Genomic DNA, 24112 nt, shown 5'->3' on the forward strand with positions numbered 1-24112 from the left:
TGTGTAAAGCATCGTAACAGCTACGTGAGATGGCATTGTGCCTGTCTGAAAAAGGGACTGAGGACATTCCATTCTGATGAAAAACTAAAGACTTCAAGCTTCCTTAGCTATTAAGTGACAAGGTTCCATGCTGCCTCCAGTCCTGATTTTTACACCCACGCTATTCCATCTGCCACAGCACCAATGTCGGGACAGAGTGAAGGGGGGATACTATGGTTGCCTGTAGTACTCACCAGTTTGCTTTTCTTTGAAGGACAGTTTTTTGAACCATGCCCCATTTGGTGACGCAAACCCTAAAGTTGGGGTGGTGCCAGCCTTCTGTCTTACCTGTCCCACCTGCCAGACACAGGATGATGGGCCTTTCCTCCCCTTTACCTATGAAGTCCTTTGATCTTAGCTCAAATGTTCACAAACCTCCACAACAGGCTGGGCCACCGTGTCACACATTCTCAGCACTCCAGACCCTCCCTTCATGCAGCATCACAACTGCCTTTACACTCATGTGTGCTTGTTCGATTTATGCCCATCTGAAGGCAGGTCTGTGTGTGACCTCTTTTTTAATGAGCAAGTCTATAAGTTTATCCTTTCCGGGGCCGTGCCTTCCTTCCTGAACATCCATTTCATCTGGTACTGTTTCTCTTCAGAACTTTTTTTAATCTTCTTTGTGTAATTGTGTTGGCCATGAATTCTAATAGTTATTTATTTATTTATTTATCTGAAAAGTCTTTATTCTTAAGATACTTTTGCTGGGTGTAGGATTCTGATTGAAAGGTTTTTTAAAATATATATTTTTTTATTGATTTCATAGAGGAAGGGAGAAGAAGAGAGAGATAGAAACATCAATGATGAGAGAGAATTATTGATCGGCTGCCTCTTGCACACACACACACACACATACACACACACACACACACACACACGGGATTCGAGCCCGGAACCCAGGCGTGTGCCCTTCACCAGAATCAAACCCTTCAGTCTGCAGGCCGATGCTCTATCCACAGCCAAACCAGTTAGGGCTGAAAGGTTTTTTTCTTTCATCACTTTAAAGATGTTCCACTGTCTCTGGCTTGTACTGTTTCTGGTGAGAGGTCACATCTATGTCCTGTTTGCTCTAGAAGAGATGTTTTTTCTCTGGCTGCTTTTAAGGTTTTGTCCTTGTCTTTGGTTTTTAGTCTGGCTGTGTGTTTGTACCACCCCTGCCCCGCCAAAAAATATAGAATCATTCAAAGATTTTACAGTGAGCACCCAAACATCCACCGCCTAGATTCTCCCATTACCTGGTTACTCGACTTGCTTTCTCGCATGTCCTGAGGATAGTACTAAGTACCAGGAGGGCAGAGGAAATGTGCAGTATCTGGGCTAATCATCCAGCAGACCCTGGGACCTAGGGCTCAAAGCTGACTTAGGCAGGCCCGCAGGTAACGAGAGCCCAGCAGGAGAAATGTGCACAGGGCGCAGTGTTACCTGAGGAAGGAGTCTCTAAACTAGCAGTTGAGGACCAGTGGAGGTTCAGCATAGCCCAGAGGTCTGAGAGAATTTTTTGGGAGGAGTGATCATCTGTGCAGAGTCAGATAGTAGTCCCATGAGAAAGTCGGTGTGTGGAGAGGACATGCAAATGATGTCTTGTTTTAACTTGGAGGGAGGGGCTGCAGCTAACATAGGGGTTTTATTTGGAAGACCTTAGATACTCTGTTTGGATTCTACAAGGAAGATAATTATATCTTTACCAGTTTTGCTCCTAACTGCTCCAAGGTCATGTCTATTTCTTTTTCTTTTTAAAGGTATGGATGACAAGAATGCCACGAAGTTGAATGAGCTCATTCAGGTTGGGTAAGTACAAATTTTATTATGAGACACCACCTGCTCATGTTGGGCGTTTGCATTGTACTCTGAAATACAGAACTAGAAATATTCACCTGTCCCTCCCACTCACCCCACCAGAGCTTCTGTGCTTTTACCCGGACCACTCTGTTCCTTGTCTTGGGTCAACTCCCCCACCAACCAAGAACTCTGCTGGTCAAAGTTCAGCTGTCCTGTAGGTCGAACTATCTTCTGGAACAGTCTTCACTGGTTGCTGCTATATACCGTCTTCCTGGACCTCTGATTCTTGTCTCCCCCAGCCCGGGGTTGGATGGCCTGTGAGCCCCTGTTTCTCAGGTGTGAGCTCCTGCTAGGTGGGGCTCGCTGTATGTGCTTCTGCTCTGGCTTTAGCCAGCATGGATGCTCTTACAGATGTTCGTGTTGCATTCTTAAGGCTTTATTTCTATGAACTGCTACCCTTTTGCAGCCAGTCATGATAGTAGCTAGGATGTACATACCACCACCATGTGAAAGAACAGACTCACTTCAACTGCCAGGAGTGTAGGTAGTCTTAACCTACTGGTGGTGGTGGGCAAAGGGAGCCTCCTGGATGTGTGTAGGGTATGGTCAGGCAAATAGAAAGAGGCCACCTGCCATGGGCTTGTGGATCATTTGTCACCTCCCCACCCCATTTATCTGTTGCTTCAGCATCCCATATTCCTTCCCACCCTTACACCTGCCCTGCATTTGTCAGGTGGAAGCTGTGTTTGCTCCAAGATCTGGGCTATCTGAGTGGTGTTGTGTGCATCTGAGGAACCTTGTTAAGTAGGGGAAATATTCTTGGCTGTGATGGTTTCTGATGTTACTATCTCACTAGCAGGTGAGGGAGCATGCTTCCTCTGTGATGCAGTCTTTTGGGGCAGATCTCACTTCACCTTTTATTTCAGTTGTCCCAGATTTGTTGGGTGAGCAGGTATTCCCAGCTCTTTGCTTTGGGGCTAGTTTGATGGAAAAGCAGTGAGTTTGCGTGGCTTTGTCTTAGTTTTTCTTTTTTGTGATAGCACAGAGGGGACAGTGTCCTACAGGAGAGTGAGAAACACCTGATTAGGGGTGGGAGGAAGGAATGTTTTGATAAGTTTGAAAATGACCAGAGGGTTGTTTTGGGGGGCTGCTGGAGGTTAGAGAGCACCAAAGCTCCAAGCTGAAAGTCTGAAGGTACCAATAAACCCAGGAGCAGAGCTGAGACTTCTCAGTCTCGGCAAGGAGTTGCCTCAGTGAAGCCCCAGGTGAGATGATGGGAAGGATGTTTCCAAATCATCAGGGATTCAGGAGTGTCTAATCATTGTATGTGCTTTGACTCCTTACTTAGTAATATAATATTGGGTTACAACTTACAGGAAACAGATTTCCATCAGTCCATACTGATAGAATCGATGAATGAATGAATGAATGAATGAATGAATGAATGAAGGACAAAATGCAAATTTCCCATGAAGAATTCTACTTAATTTATGTAGATACTCCCCCCTCAAGGAAGGGAGCATAGCTCCCTTCCCTTAAGAGTGAGCTGTTCGAAGTGACTTCTTTCTAAAGATGACAGTATAGGAAGGGGGTGGTGAGGAGCATAGAGTGGCGACACCTGACAGGGACAATCTCAGCCAGATCAAGGTTTACGCCAACTGATAATCCAGGTTGATGGCATGGAGGGACATGGCTCTATAAATAGGTCTGCTCTCCCTAAATTAATCCACAAATACATGCAGTTGAAATCAGAATCACAGTGTAGTTTCTTTTAATATTAAATTGAAATATGAAGAGTCTGCAGGAAAATGTATAGACCCTAAGTGCACAACTTCTGGGTTTTCACAAAGTGGTCCCACCCAGGTCAAAAAACAATAAATATTACACTACCAGCCTTCTCAGAAACCTCCCTTGTGCCATTCGCACTCCACTTGGCTCAAAGTAAGAAGAAAGGAAATTGAAATGGTATCATGTTTCACGACTGCAGGGAGAGGTCTGTTTGCAAACAGCAGTGAAGGACCATGAGTTTGTAACATGTCCCACTCATAAGTATGTAAACCCTCTGGCCCCGTAGTCGCACCTCTAGGAAATAATTAGGTCAGGGTGAGCCGTTCTTGTGACGATGTACATCACAACAGTGCTCATGCTAGCAAAGGGGTATCAAGAGTGAAGAGCTGCCCTAACCGGTTTGGCTCAGTGGATAGAGCATCGGCCTGCAGACTGAAGGGTCCCAGGTTCGATTCCTGTCAAGGGCATGTACCTTGGTTGCGGGCACATCCCCAGTGGGAGGTGTGCAGGAGGCAGCTGATCGATGTTTCTAACTATCCCTCTCCCTTCCTCTCTGAAAAAAAAATCAATAAAATACATATATTTTTAAAAAGCAGGAAAAGAAAAAGAGTGAAGAACTGCTTCAGTGTCAGGCAGGATTGTTTTCAGAAGCAAGGCCGAGTAGGTACCTGTGTGGCTGCATGGCCGAAGCAGGTCACTTGGACACGTAACCCCCACACCTCATACCAGGGTTCTCTTGGGGTAGTGGGTACATGGTTGCCCCCACTTTCTACTTCCTACTTTTTAAAAAAAAAACATTTAACAAGCCGAAACCGGTTTGGCTCAGTGGGTAGAGCGTCGGCCTGCGGACTCAAGGGTCCCAGGTTCGATTCCGGTCAAGGGCATGTACCTTGGTTGCGGGCACATCCCCAGCAGGGGGTGTGCAAGAGGCAGCTGATGGATGTTTCTCTCTCATCGATGTTTCTAACTCTCTATCCCTCTCTCTTCCTCTCTGTAAAAAATCAATAAAATATATTTTAAAAAAAAAAAAAAACATTTAACAAGAATGTACTTTTATCAGAAAAGAAAAATTCCATATTGAGAAAGATGTTCTTTTATTAGTTTTAAATTGCTATGATCAAATTTTCTCTATGGGGATATATTTACAAAAATAACATTTATCTGTATTTCTGGCAACAAAAATGTAACATGTGGCTTAAGGCTTGGTTGGGCCCTGTTGTGAGTGGATGCTGTTGGCAAAACCCTATAGGAGCCTTTGGAGGGTTGTGTGAGGGGAACCTGTCCCTCAGTGAGGCCTGGAGACCACAGGGGTCAAACACCATCGGGATCTGGCTCCAGCAGAGCCCAGAGGCTCTGGACTGAAGGAGAGTTCAGCAGAAGGCCTGGCACCCTCTGCTTCTCTCCTGCAGATTCTTTTCCTAGGCCCCATGACAGTGCCTGATGTCGAGGGCTCAGGAGTGCTGCTGAGGGACAGGGCTTTCCTTCTGACCGCTGCTGCCCCTCCCCTGGGTCACAAGCTCCTACTTAGCCTTCGCTACAAGCTCTGATGCCACCCTCACTTGAAATAGCAAAGTCTGCATGTCACATATCCTTCATTTGTGACTCGTCAGCACAGTGCTCCTACCACTGCTGTTGGTGCTTACCTCTCAGGATCCTCACCAGCCTGTAGCTCAGAAAGGGTCTCCACTTCAGCCTGGTATGTCGGGTCAGGCCCCAGGCCTTGCTCAGTCTGAGTTCCAGGGACCCTCTCACAGTCCTGGGCAGAGAAGGACGTTGATGCTAGTTGCTGCCAGCTGCTTTCTCCATTGAGACAGAAGAGCATCTAAGAAGCAAGGCAACTGTTCTGTTACTCTTTCAGAAAATCCTATATAATAAAGCGGTAATATGCAAATTGACTGTCACTCCAACACACAAGATGGCCATACCATGTGGTCAAAGATGGCCGCCCTCATGTGGATACAAGATGGCTGGCAGGGGAGGGCAGTTGGAGAGAACCAGGCCTGCAGGGGAGGACAGTTAGGGGTGACCAGGCTGGCAGGGGAGGGCAGTTAGGGGCAATCGGGCCGGCAGGGGAGGGCAGTTAGGGGTGACCAGGCCAGCAGGGGAGGGCTGTTGGGGGTGACCAGGCCTGCAGGGGAGGATAGTTAGGGGTGACCAGGCCAGCAAGGGAAGGCAGTTAGGGGTTACCGGGCCGGCAGGGGAGTGGTTAGGGGGTGATGCAGGCAGAAGCGGTTGGGAGCCAGCTCTCCTGGATTGTGAGAGGGATGTCCCAGATTGGAGAGGGTGCAGGCTGGTCTGAGGGACCCCCCCCCCCCCCCCGCATGAATTTTGTTCACTGGGCCTCTAGTGTTGTCATAAAAAAGTTTAAATATTAGAGAAATTGATAGAATAGTACAGCAGCCACCTGCATACCCTTCAACTGAATTTACCAGTAGAAGTCAAGAGAATTAGATGCTTTTTTTGGTAGAGGCTAGTGTTAAGGTAGCTTGGGTAGCCCTCATTCAGTACATAGTGAAAAAGGTAAACAAGAATTTCAGCCAATGGTGGACAAAGGCAGTGCCGCCTCTGAGATACAGTGTTGAGTGAGTCAGCTGTAAGGAACCCATAATGGGTGCCTCCAGCTCTTAAGGGCCTCACCTGCTCACCTGACTACTCTGGGCTTAGGTGCCCTACCCGTTACATAGTCATCGCTCGGAGAGGTGCTTTGAGACACCCAAGAAAAGGTTTAGAGCAACATAAGGTGGTGTGCCAGCTCAGTGAAAAGTTATCTGAAGCCATAGAGAGATCTGAGGCAGAAAGCCTACTGCCTGGCATGTTCATCATAAGTTATAGAAGGATTTAAGTACCTTAAAGCGTGTGCCAGGCAAAAGTATGAGTGCTGGATATGCAGTGGTGGTAGAGCTGGGGCAGGGCAGCTAGAGTCATTTTAGGTTTACAGGAAAAGTGAGTACAGAGTTTTCCTATTTACCCCTTCCTCTACACATGTTCTCATTTTGAGCATCTGATATTAAATGGTACATTTGTTAGAACTGATAAACCAGTATAGATGCATTATTAGCTAAAATCTTTCAGTTGATGGTTGTTAGCATCATTCAGTGCCAACAGGAACCCCCAATTTGGGGTGTTGTTAAAGAAGGAAACTTTATTTAGAACAAAACAACTTGGTTGAGATATAGCATAGCCAGGCCCCTCTCCAACTAGACAGCTCTGCTGTCCTCCTCGGTGGTATGCTCTGTTTCTTGCCAGTGTGCTTTGCACTGCACTGGTCTGCTCTGCGGTGCTTTGGTCTGCTCGGTTTTGTGCTTGTCTGCTCTAGCCTGGGCTGCTGTGCTCAGCAAGACATCTTCAGCCAGGGAAACAGTCTTTAGTCAGAGGAAGGAGAAAGTGTGCTCTCAGAGTCAGAAGGGAGCTGGCTAATAGGGATAGAAGTCCCCTCCCCTTGTCACTGATTGCTCTTTCAAGCAAATGAGGACTCCAAATCCTTACAGTTTGATTAGTTCAAAAGGCACTGTCCTGATTGGTCAGGATAGAGCTGCTGGTTGGTTGGAGCTGCACAGCTCCAATTGAATGGGGAAAACCAGTCCTATTGGTTGAAATGGGATTCCAGGAACTTCTTTATAAGGGCTGGCTCAGATGGCAGAAACACAGTGCAGGCAGGCAATTCAGTGCTGGCTTCTCCCTAAAGTGCAGTTTGCATGAGAGGTTCCTTTGTACAAATAGCTACTAGGCTCTCTGTTTTCTTTTTCTTTTTTTTAAATCCCCACCCAAGGACATATTTTTCATTGAGACTAGAGAGAGAAAAACATCAATCAGTTGCCGCACACCTGCACCTCAACTAGGGATTGAACCTGCAACCTGGGTATGTGCCCTGACCAGGAATCGAATCCATGGCCGTTCGGTGCATAGGATGGAGCTCTAACCACTGTACCACACCAGCCAAAGCGAGGTTCTGTTTTCTTAAAACTTGAGCCCAGTTAGCCACGAGGAGACCTTTTTAATAGGTGTCTTCTTTCTCAGGGTTCACAAGTCCACGGTTCAATTAGGGTTCACTCTTGGTGGTGTACATTTTATGAGTTTTGACAAATGCATAATGTCCTATCTCCACTGTTACAGGATCCTGCAGTTTCACTTGCCTAGAAAGGCCCTGTGCTCCACCAATTTATCTCTTTCTTCCCTACGGCCTAGCAACCTCTGATTTTGTACAGTCTTCATAGTTGCCTTTTCCAAGATAGTCAGAGTTAGAATCATACAGTAGGTAGCCTTTTCAGACTAGCTTCTTTTACTTACATTTCTGAGTTTTTACAAATGTGTAGAGTTGTGTACCACCACAATCAAGATACAGGAGAGTTTCATCATCCAAGGTTTCCTTGTGCTGCCCTCCTGTAATCATCCTTTCCCCATGCCTGGCCCCAGCAACCACTGAGCTGCTCTCCGTCCCCTGTACTTCTGCCTTTCCCAGAATGTCATCTAAATAGGACGTATGGGTGGCCTTCTGAGGCTGGCATCTTCCACTCTGCAATATACACTTTGACATCCATCCATGTGGCTGCATGGGATCCGGTCATGCCTTTTCCTGCAGAGTTGTGTCTCCAGTGTGGCTGTTTCGTGGTCTGTTTATACATCCACCAGAGGGACAGGGCTGTTTATAGAAAATAAGCAACTTTAAACATTTTTTCTCCTGGGCACATCTTCAGGGGAGGAGATGGTAAGGTTGTGCCTAACTCTGTATGGAACTGCCAGAACTTTCCAGGGAGAGTTCCAGTAGCTCCTTTTGAATCATCCTAGTGGGAATGAAGTGGTATTTCATTGTGTGTGTGTGTGTGTGTGTGTGTGTGTGTGTGTGTGTTTAAAATATATTTTTATTGATTGCAGAGAGGAAGGGGAGGGAGAGAGAGAGAAACATCAATGATGAGAGAAAATCATTGATTGGCTACCTCCTGCATATCATAGTGGGGATGGAGCCTGTAACCTGGGCATGTGCCCTGACTGGGAATCCAGCCGTGACCTCCTAGTTCATATGTCAATACTCAACCACCGAGCCACGCTGGCTGGGCTCATTGTGGTTTTGATGAGCATTTCCGTGATGACTAATGATGTTGAGCATCTTTCTTGTGCTTTACCATTTGTGTATATCTTCTTTGGTGAAGTGTTTGTTCAAATCTTGTGCCTATTTTCTTATGTTTGAGTTTAGAGAGTTCTTTATATATTTTAGACCAGCGGTTGCCAACCAGTGGTCCACGGACCACTGGCTGTCTGTGTGGTCCGAAAGGTTGGCAACCGCTGCTTTAAGGAAACCTTTGGAGCAGCGATCGCCAACCGGTGGTCCGAGTCCGAAAGGTTGGCGATCGCTGTTCTAGACACCAGTCTTTTATCAGATAGGTGATTTGTAAATATTTTCTTCCACTCTGATTTGTCTGGTTATTCTCTTTACTAGTGTTTTTCAAAGGGCAGAGTATTTAGTTTTGATTAGGTCCAATTTGCCATCCTTTTCTTTTGTGGACTAAAGTGTTGTATCTAAGAACCCTTTGCCTAATAAGGTCACAAAGAGGTTCCTGTTTCCTTCTAAAATATTTATAGTTTGATGTGGGTTGTTGTTTTTTTAAATATATTTTATTGATATTTTACAGAGAGGAAGAGAGAGGGATAGAGAGTTAGAAACATCGATGAGAGAGAAACATCGATCAGCTGCCTCCTGCACATCCCCTACTGGGGATGTGCCCGCAACTAAGGCACATGCCCTTGACCGGAATCAAACCTGGGACCCTTCAGTCCGCAGGCCGACGCTCTATCCACTGAGCCAAACCGGTTTTGGCTATAGTTTGATGTTTAAATCCATGCTCTACTTTGTTTTTTTTTATATGATGTAAAGTTGATACCTAAGTTCATTTTTTTTTTTGGCCTATGGGTGTCCCGTTGTCCCAGCCTTTTCTGTAGAAAGGACCATCATCTAAGGTCAGTTGACTGTACTAAGTATGTCTTTTTCAAGACCTTTAAGTCTGTTCTATTGATTTGTGTCCATTCTTTTACCAATAGACATCAGTTTTTTAGTACAAAGCGAAAAGCTTGTAAAGGTGAAACAGAGATTCGGGGAAATTAGTACAGTGCCTTGATTTAAGATCAAAAAGCATTGAGTATTTAACCAACTTCCTGTCTATGCTTCTCTTACAGACCTTTTTCAATTAACTGTGGATCTCCTTTTGTTATAAAATTATAGAATTAGATAAAAGAGTAAATGAATTGAGAAGAGCTCCAAAATTAAATCTTATTACATTGGTCACAGACCCAGCAGTATGCTTATTGGATTTATCAAATAACTTTGCAGAGAAGAAAATAAATCTCTCAGAATGGAAAGCCAGACTCCCATGCACTTAGAGGGATTATTCTGTTGCCTGTTTTGTCAAAGTAACACTCAAGTGCAAGGATTCAGATAGAATCCTCTGTTTTGTTACATCCCATCATAGGTCAAGCTGGCCTGGCCTGTCAGTAGTCTCGCCTGTCTTCCAGCCACAGGGCTGGTGTGTGAGGGTGAGGAGTACAGATCATGTCCCAGGACCGGGGCCAGGCCTTGAGAGGCCTTTTCTGTGTGAGCTTGAACATGGCTTTACCTTGTACAGGCTCCAAACTCGGGCTGCTCATAGAGCTTCCATTTGAGAGAAAAGGAAAGGAATTATATTCTCGGGATGGTTATCTAGTCATAAAAAGGGGGCTGCTCAATTTCACTTTTTAAAAAAAAGAAAGTCACAAAATAGCACTTTGACGGAAAATGTGATCATCACAAACACAGGTGCCACATGATACAGCTCCACCTGCTCTTTAAGTCTTCCTGCTACTGTTTTGTTTGGTTTGGGGGCAGATGCAACAAAAAGTGGTGATGGGCAGAAAAGTCCACTTGTCCCCAGAGCCCTTTATTGGAGGAGGTTGTCTAAGCATCGACTTGGTGCTTAATTACTGCTGCTTTAAAGCTCTCCTCCCAATCCTCTCCTCGGTAGCACCTTGTGGCCCTGGATCGCCAAAAGTTGGTTAAAATAGAGTCATAAAACTTCATGACACCCATTATATAGGCACAATATAGGCAAACCTCCCTGTTGTGTGGGTGCTGGAGAACAGAAGCATAAACCTTTCCTGGACATGGTTTCTCTTCCCCTGTCTGCTGATCCACTTGGTAAGATGACTTGGCTTTAAATAGAAATAAAAAGAATAGGTTATATGTTTGCCTCTAGAAAACAGACAAACAAAAAAACAGAGTTATAAAACACTATACACAGACCTCGAAACTTTTGTAAAACAGAAAACTACATTTGTTTACCAGACACAGGGTGGCTGGCCAAGGCCTTTTGTTTGATGGGACCCATCCTCAGAGTTCTGGGTTGTTTTTATCTTAGAAGCTCTAGTCAAGATGCATCACTTGCGATTAAGCATTTTCAAGTAGAACGAGCATAGAAATACACCGCAGTGGGACTGCAGAGTGCTTCTAGGCCACCCTCAGTCTTTCATAGTAGTCTTGCCCACACTCAACTTGACTGCCATTTTTAAAAAACAATCTACCCTTATTGAGTAATTCCAAAGTGTTCTAAGTGTGTTTATTAGAAGAAACTATTTTTGTGGCTCTTGTACTCATTTATAATATTTCTTTAATTGAAACACTACTAAAGGCCCAGTGCATGAAAATTCATGCACTGGAGGGGGGGTCCCCTCAGCCCGGCCTGCCTCCTCTCACAGTCCTGGAGCCCTCAGGGGCGGGAGGCAACACAGCAATCAGGGGAAGGCGACGCCCCATCACACCTGTGCTGCTGCCACTGCCGGCAGCATAAGCCTCAGCCAGCCCTGGTTACCTGAGCCTAAGGCGGCCCTGGGCGGCTGGGCAGCTGCCATCCGAGGCTTGCCTCTGCCTTGGGCTGGCTAAGGGGACTGGGGGACACCATCTTTGAGGGCATGGCAGTCAATTAGCATATTCCCTTATTGGCTGTGGGTGCCACCATCTTTGAGGGTGGGGCAGTTAGCATGTTCCCTCCTATTGGCTGTGGGCGCTGCCATCTTTGTGATGGTGTGAGGGTCAATTAGCATATTCCCTCTTTATTAGATAGGATATAAAGTACTGCCACAGCAGTGTTCACAGTGTCACCTCAGCTATGACAGACATACTTGAAGCAGGCCCACTGACTTGATGCCTCATGCCTGCTGGCTGTGAGTGCCTTATAACCCCAGGCCCCAACAGTATGGTTTACAGAGGTACTGGGGGACATTGCTGATGTGGAGATGTGGTCTCCTAGAGTTGGGTTGAGGTCACATAGAGATGGGTTGAAACCTACTCTCAAGGTACCCTGAGGAGGAAGAGGAGAGAAGGGTACATCATCTGGTACCTGAGTAGGGCTCACTGTCATGGGCTTTCCAGGGGGTCGGACAGCAGCTGATGCACCCATCACCAGGCAGGAGGCAGGGCAAGTTTCCTGTGAATGGCAGGCATCCCCTTTGCAGGTGAGGTGGAGTGGGAAAGTATTGGACATCCAGAGCCATGGGGCTGAGCAGGAACTCTGAAGGCCAGGATGGGCGCCCAGCCAGGGCCCTCCCTGCGTAGGACAGGGAATTTCTTTTCACTTAGAGGTCTCAGCATTTCCTTGAAAATCTTCCCAGGGCCACCACAGTGCGTTACAAAGGAAGAAACCTGCGAATCAAAGCGCCCATGTGCCGAGCCCTGAAGAAGCTCTGTGACCCAGATGGTACGTAGAAGGTGGGCTGGGGTGGGGTCGAGGGTGTGTTCTCTTCTGCTCCATTTAGCAGTTAATAGGCCGAGCTCTGTGTCCGAACATTCCTAAACCCACGGGCAATTCTTGGGTCCAAAGCAGAGTGTCTACTCACAGCATTCAGATGGAGTGTTAGTGGTGGCAGGAGGGAGTCCGTGGCCTCGTGTGGCCCAGTCCTTGTCCCGGCTTTGCGGGTACCCTAGTGACCATGTTGGCACTTCTCTAGGCACAAGTTCTTGTGGCTTCTCTGCCAGCTTTGCTTCGCCTCCCAGGCCATTTGTCCACGGCTCCTCCTGACTGAGTTGAGTTGTCTGGCCAAGCAATTTGCCTTCTGCATGGCAGTCTGTGGGCCAGGCTCTCACAGCCCCTTCTTGTCGCAGGCTTGAGTGATGAAGAGGACCAGAAGCCAGTGCGTCTGCCCTTGAGAGTCCCCGTAGAGCTACAGCCAAGGAACAATCATGCCTGGGCCCGCGTACAGAGCCTCTCCCAGAACCCCAGGCTCCGGTAAATGCCTTTGGAGTTTGGTAGGGAGCCAGCTGGGAGGGATGTGAACCGAGGGTGGTATTTGGGTTCCTTCGTGAACTCCTGAGTGAGCAGATTTTACTCTTTGCTCCAAAATTACATGGGGTTAGGGTGTGGGGTAGTGTACTGTTGGGGGCCTGGAGGCATGAGTCTCGCAGGCCAGGAGCGGATGTAGGAAGATGTGATTAGCAAGTTGATGACTATAGCATTTTCCCCCCATTCCCTTTCTGTTTGTCTCTTACCATTCCTTAAAGTTTTGTATCTGATTTGTGGATGGGGCACCACTGTGAGTACAGACCATTTTCCCGTTACACATTTTTATTTTCATAGATTGAGGCAAATGTTACTTAACATAGAATTAACCATGAGCCATTTTAAGGTATCCCATTCAGGACACTTGAGTACTTTCACAGTATTGTACAACTACCATTTCTATTTAGTTCCAGAATATTTTTATCACTCCAAAAGGAAACCTGGTATCCACTAAATAGTTGCTTCTCATCCCCATCCCTGGTCCTTGGCCCCCAGCAATCACAAATGTACCTTCTGTCTCTATAGATTTGGCTGTTCTGGACATTAGGCATAAGTGGAATCTCATATTGTAGTCCTTTCTTTCTGACCTCTCACTGAGCATCATGTTTTCAAGGTGCTGAGCATCCACATTGTAGCGTGTGCGCGCTTCATTCCTCCCATATGTATTTTTATTTTGGGGGGGTTAATTAAGGCTGGCCAGACCTCCCCTTCTTGAACCCAAAAGGTGCTTATTAGAATAGTTTGGTGGGTTGTGCCAAGGTCCATGTTCTGGGTGAGATCTTGCACTGTAAAGGGTACATAGGTCTCCGCTTTATCTTCTTGCAGTTTTGTATGAGTCTCTAGTTACTCAATTTAAAAGGTTCATTTTTAAGAAAAGGCGTCATCGTGGCTCTGGCTTCACGTTGGTACCTTTCCTAGATGCCTTTACTCTTGATGGCATTGACTTGCTGCCAGCAGCCTCGGGGCTCTTCAGAAGGTTCCATCCCCATGGTAACAGCTTTCCTCTTCCCATCTATTGTTTCTTGTAGGATGATCGTGGAGCTCCATCGCAAGGTCTCTAGCCTCATTGAATTTTTGAAGCAGAAGTGGGAGCTCCATGAAGTGCGAATTGTATCTTTTTCCTACTAAAGCACACCCCTCCTCCTCCCCGCCCCCCACACCACCACCACCATATCTACAGCATCTGCTGCCTCAGAATGGTGTCTGTCCTGCCTCTCACTCCCAGGATTGCACTAGGGCCCATGTGGTGTAGCAGCTATGCTGGGAGACAGTGTACAGCCAGAACTAAAATCCATAGCCCCTTGTCCTCTGGGTTTCGGAGGTGAGGTCCCGTTTTAGACCTGGCAGTGTTAGAACTCTGTCACAGCAGCCCTCCATGTGGTGAGTAACTACCATCTGGCCCGTGGGGTAAGGCCCAAGCATCCCTGGGAGCAGGTTGATCAAATGACTAAGGGTAGTTTCAGACTTCTCCTTAGCCAGCTCCCAGCCCTGCCCAGTCCACAGCCAGAACAGTGTGTGCTGGGAGTAGGTTCCTAATGAAGGAAATACCTGAGTCATGCCTTTCCCAAGGCCCTGTGATGCCCAGGGGCGGGTGCTGCTGCAGGTGGTTCCTTGACAGTGCGCTAAGCGAAAGACGCTCGCGGAGCGGCAGCTGCAGGATTCGTTTGTGGAGCCGTCACAGGAGAAAGTAATGCTGCACCTGTTCCCAGGGGAGAACTGTACGCTGACCCCACTTCCAGGAGTGGCCCGTGTGGTGCACTCTAAGGCCTTCTGCACGGTGCACTGGCAGGAGGGTGGCCGGTGCAAACAGAGCTCCAAAGATGCCCACACGCTGCCTCCAGCTCAGATCCTGGGCATCCAGAGTGGGCAGGGTACAGCCAGGGGCCAGGTGAAGTGCCCACGGAGCGGCACCGAAGGCAAGGGCGGGGGGCGGCCTCCTCCCTCCATGGACACTTCTCAGAGCTCTGGAGAGAGTTCCCCTGAAAGTGCCCTTGGGGAGGGGGCTGCCCCAAGCCTCAGCAGCCCGAACGCTCCCGACAGGCTTCCCCCTGGGCTCCAGGATGCTGGGGTACAGACCCCCACGGCAGCTCCTGTAGAGGTTGGGGACGGCCCAGCCCCAGAGCCCAGGGCCACGACTTGTGCCTGTGGCCAGCTCCCAGAGCTGGAGGACGATCTCTCTCTCCTAGACCCCTTTCCCCGCTACATGAAGTCCTGCCAGGACCTCATCCTCCCTGAGCCGTGCCACTGTGCAGACTCTCGGCTCTCAGCGTGTGTCTCCCCAGAGACTCAAGCCCCCAGCAGCGCAGAGGTGGCCAACCTTGCCCGGACCAGGGCACCATCTCCTGTCCGTAGCCTATCTGGCCTGGAGCCTCAGCCCAGCCCAGGGCTCCAGCCAGATGTTTGCACTAAAGACTCAGCAGATGCTCCTGCAGAGGAGCCCCAGGAGAAGGTGAGCCCCTCGGACCCCCCGCCACCTCAGGGACAGCCTTCTGCCAAGCCTCCAAAAGATGTCCCTGCCAGCCGGCTGGCCCAGCAGCTCCGTGAAGAGGGCTGGAACCTGCAGACCTCCGAGAGCCTGACGCTGGCCGAAGTCTACCTCATGATGGGAAAGCCGAGCAAGCTGCAGCTGGAGTACGACTGGCTGGCCGAGCTGGGCCCTGAGGGCCAGGCCCCTGGTGGTTCCCCACCTGCCGCCTTTCACAAGCAGCGCCTCCTCAGCTGCCTCCTGAAGCTCATCTCCACTGAGGTCAACCCCAGACTGGTGAGTGAGTGTCGGCACGGCTCTGTTGGCACCCAGAGGGCAATCAGGCCCAGCCCCATAGCAGGTGGCCAGGAGTCCACAGGCTCCTCAGGGAAGGGGCAGAGGTTCCACAGACCAGGTTTCATTCTTTTGAGCGAGGCCATGCTGAGCACTGGCCGGGGCTTTGGCTTCTTGCCAGACAAGGGCCCTGTCCTTTCCTTCTAGGCTCACACAGGGCTCCAAAGAGGACAGCGACCAACAGGCCATGCCTGTTGGGCCTTGCTAGGCTCCAGTGATTCTGCTGAGCCCTGAGCGTGCCAGCCAAGGCGTCAGTGTGCAGAGGTGAGGTGGCAGGCTCGGCCAGGACTGAGCCAGATTGGGCTTTAGGTGTCAGTGTTGCAGGTTTCTGCAAAGGAATGACAAGGTCGAGTTTGCACTTTAGAATGGCTGTCCTGGGAGGATAGTGGTGGCACAGCCTCAGTGAAGGGAGTGGAGCTGGGAGGCGACAAATGAAATGCTGGGGCTGAGAACTGCACCGTGTGGGGTTTCCTGGGCTACACCCAGGAAACCTCTGCAGGCCGACCTCCATGGGTAGCTGTCCAGGAGACGGCTAGTTGAAGGACCCTCAGGAGGGTCCAAGGTGAGTGGGTGATCCCTGAGCCCAGGGAGTGACCATGATGGCCCAGGGAGGGGGTAGTCATGCCAGGCAGGCCATGGCTTGTGACCCCAACCAGGGGAGGCCGATTAGCAGAGCTGCAAATGGGGCAGAGACTTTTGCTGATGGGAAAGTCTTGTAGGATCTCCTGGACACAAGAGCAGAGTCCTAATGCAGGCTGTTCCCGAAATAGCAGTGAGGGGTGATTAGAAGCCTGGAGGCTCATAGGTTCCAGGAGGAACAGCTGAGGGAGCTGAATGCTGTGGCTTTGGGGGACAGGCCAGGACTGCAGGCTCACTGTGCACCCCTCAGTACTGATTCACAGTCAGTACCAAGTGTAAGTGGTGCCTGAGAGCACACACCACACCTTCCACTTTCCTGAACAGACAGTCTGTGAATTTGCTGTTCTGCCTTGGTTGCTGGTGTGACTCTCCCACCAGGTTCCTCTCCGTTTTCTCAGTTGTGCCCCATGCAATGCTTGCACACACCGGCTCTCAGTAGAGCAGGTGAAGTGAATCAGTGCCGTGAGAGAGGTGCGTGGGAACTGGCTGGATGCTGCAGAGGCTGGTGAGGCAAGGCCTGAGGGTGAGAGATGGCCTTTGGATTTCGCAGCATGGAGGTGCCCCTCGGTCAGGCATGGGCAATACTAGGGTGACTGGGCAGAGATTATGAGTTTAAAAACGTTTTCAAGTTTGTCTTTTGGAGGGGGTCAGGAAAAGAGACTGGGGGACACATGAGTATGTCCAGTACCTTATGGAAGGAGGCCAAGCTGGACTGGCTCCTGAGAAGGCTGGAGGAAACACGGCTGAGGTAGTGGCCTTTTCCTCAACTGAAGAGGAGAGTGGAGCAGGTTGGAAATACTGTTGCAGAGAACACAAAGCAGAGTGCTCAGAGTCATGGTTCCCAAAGTGGGTCCCCTGTCGACAGTCTCGGCTTTACCTGGGAACTTGTTAGAGGTGCAGGTTCTGGGGGCCTTATACACCGTGTTGTTGTTTTTTAAATATATTTTTCTTGATTGCAGAGAGGAAGGGAGAGGGAGAGAGATATATAAACATCAGTGTTGAGAGAGAATCATTGATTGGCTGCCTCCTACACATCCCCCACTGGGGATTGAGCCTGCAACCCAAGCAGGAATGTGCCCCATCCAGGAATTGAACTGTGACCTCCTGGTTCATAGGTTGACACTCACCCTTGAGTCACACTGGCCAGGCTATAGACCGTTTTGACACCCTCTACCAGGTGATACTGATGCTTCTCAGGTGTGAGAGCTGCTGACCAGAGGCCCCAGCTGAGAATGGGAACCTTGAATTAGAGATGGATAGCCTGGCCTTTTGGTCTCCCTCCTGCTGAGGTTTGGGTGAATCACTGACAAGAGCAAGTGCCCTGGGGGTCTGGCTGGGCACTCAGTTGGACAGTTGAATAATGAGTCAGATTGAATTAGCTAAGCAGGAAGAGATGGGGGGCGCTAGGGGAGAGGGCTCCCATGGAAAGGAGAAGGTGTGTCAGGGCTGGTGGCTGAAGGGCCATGGGAGGTACAGAGGAGGCATGGGGCCTCTGAGCAAGCAGAGCAGGTGAGGCTGTGCTGAGTGTGGATAATGGGCTCTGTAATTTACTGGAAGGTCCCCCAGTGGGCCTTGGGTGTGGGTACCTTGGAGCATGTGGAGGTCAGGGTTGGTTAAGTCACCAGGGTGAGAACAGAGCTGGGTGGAAGGGAGTGTCTCTGTTGAGGACTCAAGAGTGGAGGCAGTGCCCTCAGGCAGCAGTCTGTGAAACCCCTGGGGTTTGGGATTTGACTCAGCAGGAAGCTCTTCAGCTGTGATTGCGTTTCATTCTAGAAGTTAAATCTGTATGTCTTTTCTACTTGCAATAAGAAGAGGCCATGGCAGTTGTCTTAAGCTTGTTTTTTTAAAGGCTAGTTGCAGTCCCCTGCAATTCAGCATCTTCTGGCAGCTAGACCCCTTCCTGGGCAGGCCGGATGCTCACTGCTTTCAGCCATATGTCCCCCCTTCCCCTTCCTCTAGTCACTTACTGATGGTTTGCCAGTCCATGCCACCTGCCTGTGGGCAATGAGGGCAGAGTTTTCGGGAGGGAGAGCCCTGGTTCCCCTGAGTGCCTGCCTGACTGGTGATTTTAAACGCTGGCACTGCTGAGTGACGCGGGGATGCTGACCTTTGCCATCATGGAATGTGGTCGCTTAGCCTTTGCTGTCCAACTGATTTCAGGGAGTTCTTGTGCCTCCTGCTCCTGGGCACTCATTCCAGAACCATTGTTCATGGGCTGAGTTTGGCTGTTGTTTCTGCCCATTTCTGTCCTAGGCTCCAGAATCGAACGCCAGCTCCATGGCCTCAGCGAGACCCGCCCAGGAGGAGCAGTCGACGACCCCCCCTGGGAAGGTGGTGAACGTGAGCGCCCGGAGCCCCCGCTGCCCTCGAAACCAGTCTGCCCTTCGCAACAGCAAGGCCTTCTCTCCCAGCTCTGCGCCTTGTCCCTCCTCAGGTGAGGCTCGCAGCCACTTGGACCAGGGCCCACCATCCTGGGTGCCCTGCTGGGCATGGGGGCTGTGCCAGGTCTGAAGGCACAGGGATTCCTGAGGCCTGGCCCAGTCAGCCATGGTCCCGCCGGGGAGGTGAGGAAAACGGAAATCACCATTTCCTCAAAGGGAGGGTGAGTGTGGGCCTGTCACCAAGGGCTTTGGGTCCTAGGGTGCATGAGCCAGTGGAAAACATGGGGTAGCCCTTGCCAGTCCATTCACTTTGGGGGGATTGGGCTTTGTGAGGGCAGCAGAAGCCTCCGTAACATGCTGAGTTGGAGGTTTAGAGGCTGAGAAGGGTAGGTTCTTTCTGAATCTTCTAAAGACTGTTTTCTTTTTTAATATTTTTTTTATTGTTGACTATATTACAGAGACGTTCCCCCCCCACACACACACACGCACACAACCTCCCTCCACTCAGCCCCTACCCACCCCCACAGGTCTTCACCACCCTGTTGTCCATGAGACTGTTTTTCTTTACACCTAAAATATTCGAGTAAAGAAACCCAAGTTCAGGGAAGTCCCAGCAAAACAACACAAACCTTGGAAAGAGACGGTCTGACCTGCCAGTCCACTGTGTTCCTTGGCCCCAGTTGTATATCTGGGTGACATTTTAATTCAGGGTCCTTATTTGGGTTACTGGGTACATAAAACCAGGATCAACCTGACTTGCTTCCCCGAGGCATCAGTTTTCCTTGCTTAGTTTTTTTTTTTTTTTTTTTAATGTTTTTGGGGAAATAAATGTGTGTTTTTAAAGTATATTTTTATTGATTTCAGAGAGGGAAAGAGAGAAACATCAATGATGAGAGAAAATCATTGGTGGGCTGCCTCCTGCACGCCCCCTACTGGAGAATGAGCCTACAACCCAGGCATGTGCCCTGACCAGGGAATCAAACTGTGACCTCCTGGTTCCTAGGTCGACACTCAACCACTGATCCACACCAGCCCGGCCTTGCTTAGTATTTTTATAGTAAAACATTAATAATTGCCGTGTCTAGAATCCTGAATTTTAAAGGTAGAAAAAGAAACGTGCATGTGTTCTGCGGCCCTGCCCTGTGTGTCCCTGGTGTAAGGCTATGCCGACTGCACTTGAGCCTTCCTTCCTCTCGACCAGCAAAGTCTTGTAACTCTTCCTGAGACCGACCTGATGAGATGGGGATACAGGGACAGCGGGGCTGAGGGCTGGCATGTTCATTTGTGTCTTGTGGCCAAGAAGGCCTCCACCCCAGGCATGAAGAGTTACAGGAGCCTCTGCTGTCCTGGTCTCTGCAATGGTGACCAGTGTGCGTCATACAAGAGGCGAGGCGGTCCTGCCTCTGATCTTACTCTGGTCTAGATGGGTGCCCCAAAACCTGCAGTAACTTTTTGGCTGAAGAGACCTAGTGCCTGGTGTTTTAACGGTTCTCTGGGGCTGCGATTTTCAACCTTTTACATCTGATGGCATACATCAACTAATTACTAAAATTCTGTGGCACACCAAAAAATACATTTTTTGCCAATCTGACCAAATAAAAAGCATAATTTTGATTCATTCACATGGATAGCTATTGTGTTGGCTGTTGTCATTGTTTTTATTTGACATTTTAAGGGAAGAGGTTAGTGCCCCTGACTAAATACTCAGATATTGCATGTTTTAAAAATACTTTGTGGCAACAAATTTAAAAATCCCTGCTCTGCCGAAACCGGTTTGGCTCAGTGGATAGAGCGTCGGTCTGCGGACTGAAAGGTCCCAGGTTCGATTCCAGTCAAGGGCATGTACATTGGTTGCGGGCACATCCCCGGTGGGGGGTGTGCAGGAGGCAGCTGGTCGATGTTTCTCTCTCATCGATGTTTCTGGCCTCTATCCCTCTCCCTTCCTCTCTGTGGAAAATCAATAAAATATATTTAAAAATAAATAAATAAATAAATAAATAAATAAAAATAAAAATCCCTGCTCTGGGGTTATTTTCTGGCCAGTGAATGTTATTAGCATTATGTCTTCTCTAACTTACTGTGTTGAAAATAGCCGCCTGTTAAGTGCTCAAAGATTCCATTTCCTTGAGAGCACTTCATAGGGACCTTTAAGGAAACTGGGCTGCTGCTGTGTCAGGTTCTCCACCTCCTGCAGCTCTTAGTTTTGTTTTCTCCACCTTTATCCTGTTTCCTTGCTATAATTCATGAGGAGGGCAGCAGCATACTGTGAATTGGTTGTTCTCACAGATATAGGCACTGTACTCAATAGTAGGGCTAGCTGGTAGATTGTATATTCTTTTTGCATTCTGTTTTTAAAATTTTCGATTCTGTGTACTCTTTAATATCCGTCCTCTTTCTTAATTAAGGATTCTTCTAGACTAATCCACCTGCAGTGCTAGAATCCATACTAGTGCTTAGCGGACCTGGTCTCTGGATACCATGAGTATCAGTGTAACCTCACAGATTTGCAAATAAAGAAAAAGGGAAGGAGCCTGGCCAGTGTGGCTCAGTGGTTGAGTCTCAACCTACAAACCAGGTCACAGTTCGTTCCCAGTCAGGGCACATGCCGGGGTTGCAGGCTCGATCCCCAGTAGGGGGGAGTGCAGGAGGCAGCCAATCCAATGATTTTTTTCTCATCATTGATGTTTCTCTCTCCCTCTCCCTTCCTCTCTGGAATCAATAAAAATGTCTTAGAAGAAGAAGAAGAAGGGAAGGAGACCAATTCTACCACGAATCAAAGGTGCTTTGCAGCAGCATCTATGATAATGAGAACAGCTAGCAGAGTCCCAAAATAGTGGTTCCTAAATAACTACTTTCTGTCCCTCTATTTCTGGGTCGGTTTTTTGTATATTTAGAGATTTAGACCAGGCATCAGCAAACTATGGCCCTCGGCCTAGTTGTTGTAAATAAAGTTTTATTGGCACATGGCTGTGCTCACTGGTGCATACACATGTTGCCTGTAGCTACTTTTGTACTACAGCTGCAGAGTTGAGATTAGCAGAGGCTGCAGGCCCACAAAGCAATATTTATTATCTTTAATTTTTTAATATATTTTATTGATTTTTTACAGAGAGGAAGAGAGAGAGATAGAGAGCTAGAAACATCGATGAGAGAGAAACATCGACCAGCTGCCTCCTGCACACCCCCCACGGGATGTGCCCGCAACCAAGGTACATGCCCTTGACCGGAATCGAACCTGGGACCCTTGAGTCCGCAGGCCGACGCTCTATCCACTGAGCCAAACCGGCCTCGGCAATATTTATTATCTTTAAAGAGAGAGTTTGCTGACCTCTGTTCTACACTAGATGTTCTGCTAGGTTCTTCTAGCTCTGCAAAATGAATGCCTAGCTGCCTTTCCCACCAAGGATCAAACAAAATGGTAAAGTTTCTTTATCCTGTCAGGAAGAGCTATGATCTGCTCAGGTTGGAAAGGAGAGTTTCAGGGAGAAAGATGGAAAAGCAGGTTTTATGGGACTAAGAAAAAGGGAACTCCTTTCCAGGAAACGGAACAGGTTGTCAGGAATTTTTCTTGGTTTTCTTTCCAGTAGAACTCCATTCACACTGGAGATGTTGCTGGGTGAGGGTAGTTCTATTCACTTTCCCTTCTCCTTTTCTAGGTTTGAGAAACCCTCCAAGACCCCTCTTGGTGGCTGGTTCCTCTAGTACAGGAAGCAGTGACTCAGATGGTGGCCTTTTTGCTGTCCCAACAACTTTGCCACCCAACAGCCGACATGGGAAGCTCTTCTCTCCTAATAAAGAGACAGAATTGACTTTCCTTCAGCATCTGAACTCCATCAGCGTAAGTGCAGGGAGTGCGCCCCTCTGCTTGCCTGCAGACCCATGTTTGCTGTGAAAACACTCAGGGATTGAGCACTGTTTTCCTCATAGATGCAGTCGGATTTCTTCTTGCCAAAGCCCCGGAAACTGCAGAACCGGCACCTACGGAAGCCTCTGGTGGTCCAGGTCAGGAACACTGGTCAGATTTGCATAGCTGGGCTCCCCTGGCCAAGCTGCCCGACCCACTGGTTTTCTCCCGTCTTGAGTGTTCAACTGAAATGGAGAATCCCTGCCACTTTCTTCCTTCTTATGAATAGGATAAATAAAGTAATAACAGTGACCCTTACTGTACCTGAAAATAAAGATAATCTTACCCTGGCCTGTTTGCTCAGTGGTTAGAGTGTTGGCTCTCGATCTGAAAGGTTACGGGTTTGATTCCAGTCAAGGGTACGAACCTCATTTGCAAGGTAAATCCCCAGCTCCGGTCAGGGTGCATGCAGGAGGCAACCAATATATGTGTGTCTCGCACATTTATGTTTCTCTCTGGCTCTCCCCCACCTTTCTAGTCTAAAAAAAAAAAACAAAAAACCCAATGGAAAAATATCCTCGTGTGAGGATTAACTAAACAAAACAAAAAAGATAATCTTTATATAACGAAAACCACTTGCAAAAAAAGACAGAAAGTTATGGGACTCGAGTCCTAAGAATGTTTTGTATTGGGATATATTTGAGGATGCTCAGAACATCTCTTTGTAAATATGTAGTCAGTGGAAGCTGTTGATAAGGTATATGGATAAGCCATAATGATAAACCCTGGTGGATCTGTAGGTGACATATGCAGACCAGAGAGGGAGATACAGGAATGAGACACACGTGAGAAAAAGGGCAGTTTATTTGGAACTAAAAGGATAAAAGAGGTGAAGTGGAAATTCTGGTATGACTTTGGGCTTAGAAAGTTATTAATGTGCATTGTTTTGGGATTAATGCATAGGTCTCTTTTGTTAGACCCTTAGAAATCTTTTGAGATTAATTTATATAGAAATGAGAGATTGCATGATGGTCCTAGGAAGGAAGATGTATTCTAAAGCCCAAGTGGGTTTTGTGTGTGTGTGTGTGGGTGTGTGTGTGTGTGTGTGTGTGTGTGTGTCTGTGGACTACAAGTAGACTCTTGAACAATGCAGGGGTAAGGGTTGCTGCTAACCTGCACAGTCAAAAATCTGTGTATAACTTTTGACTCCTTCAAAACTTAAGTTGTCCCTCAGTATCTGCAGGGGATGGGTTCCAGGATGCCCAATGGGCACCAAAATCTATGGATACTCAAGTCCCCTATATAAAATGGTGTCGATCAATGCATATACTCGGCCCTTTACATCCGCGGACTCCCAACAGTGAATTGAAAACAGTACAGGTAGTTACTAAAAAAAAATACATGTATAAGTGGACCCACACAGTTCAAACCTGTGTTTTAGGGCCAACTATAATTTAGTGTTAATGCATTTGATTTTAGTATATTTGATTATTTTAACAACTTTATTGATATATAACTCATGTAA

The 24112-nt window shown here is 48.2% G+C and overlaps 1 protein-coding gene across 1 annotated transcript in view; it reads left to right on the top strand.

The window, feature by feature from the left end:
- Positions 1-24112, top strand: part of CRAMP1 (cramped chromatin regulator homolog 1) — a 69732-nt gene that overhangs the window by 33033 nt on the left and 12587 nt on the right. Inside the window, exons 6-13 of the mRNA XM_028152904.2 lie at positions 1782-1830; positions 12241-12326; positions 12731-12854; positions 13934-14015; positions 14533-15666; positions 18616-18796; positions 22400-22581; positions 22671-22745. Coding sequence (XP_028008705.2) covers positions 1782-1830; positions 12241-12326; positions 12731-12854; positions 13934-14015; positions 14533-15666; positions 18616-18796; positions 22400-22581; positions 22671-22745 — 1913 coding nt within the window. The remainder of the gene's footprint in view (positions 1-1781; positions 1831-12240; positions 12327-12730; positions 12855-13933; positions 14016-14532; positions 15667-18615; positions 18797-22399; positions 22582-22670; positions 22746-24112) is intronic.

This window comes from Eptesicus fuscus, chromosome 4, assembly GCF_027574615.1.
Source record: "Eptesicus fuscus isolate TK198812 chromosome 4, DD_ASM_mEF_20220401, whole genome shotgun sequence".
Taxonomy (NCBI): Eukaryota; Metazoa; Chordata; class Mammalia; order Chiroptera; family Vespertilionidae; genus Eptesicus; species Eptesicus fuscus.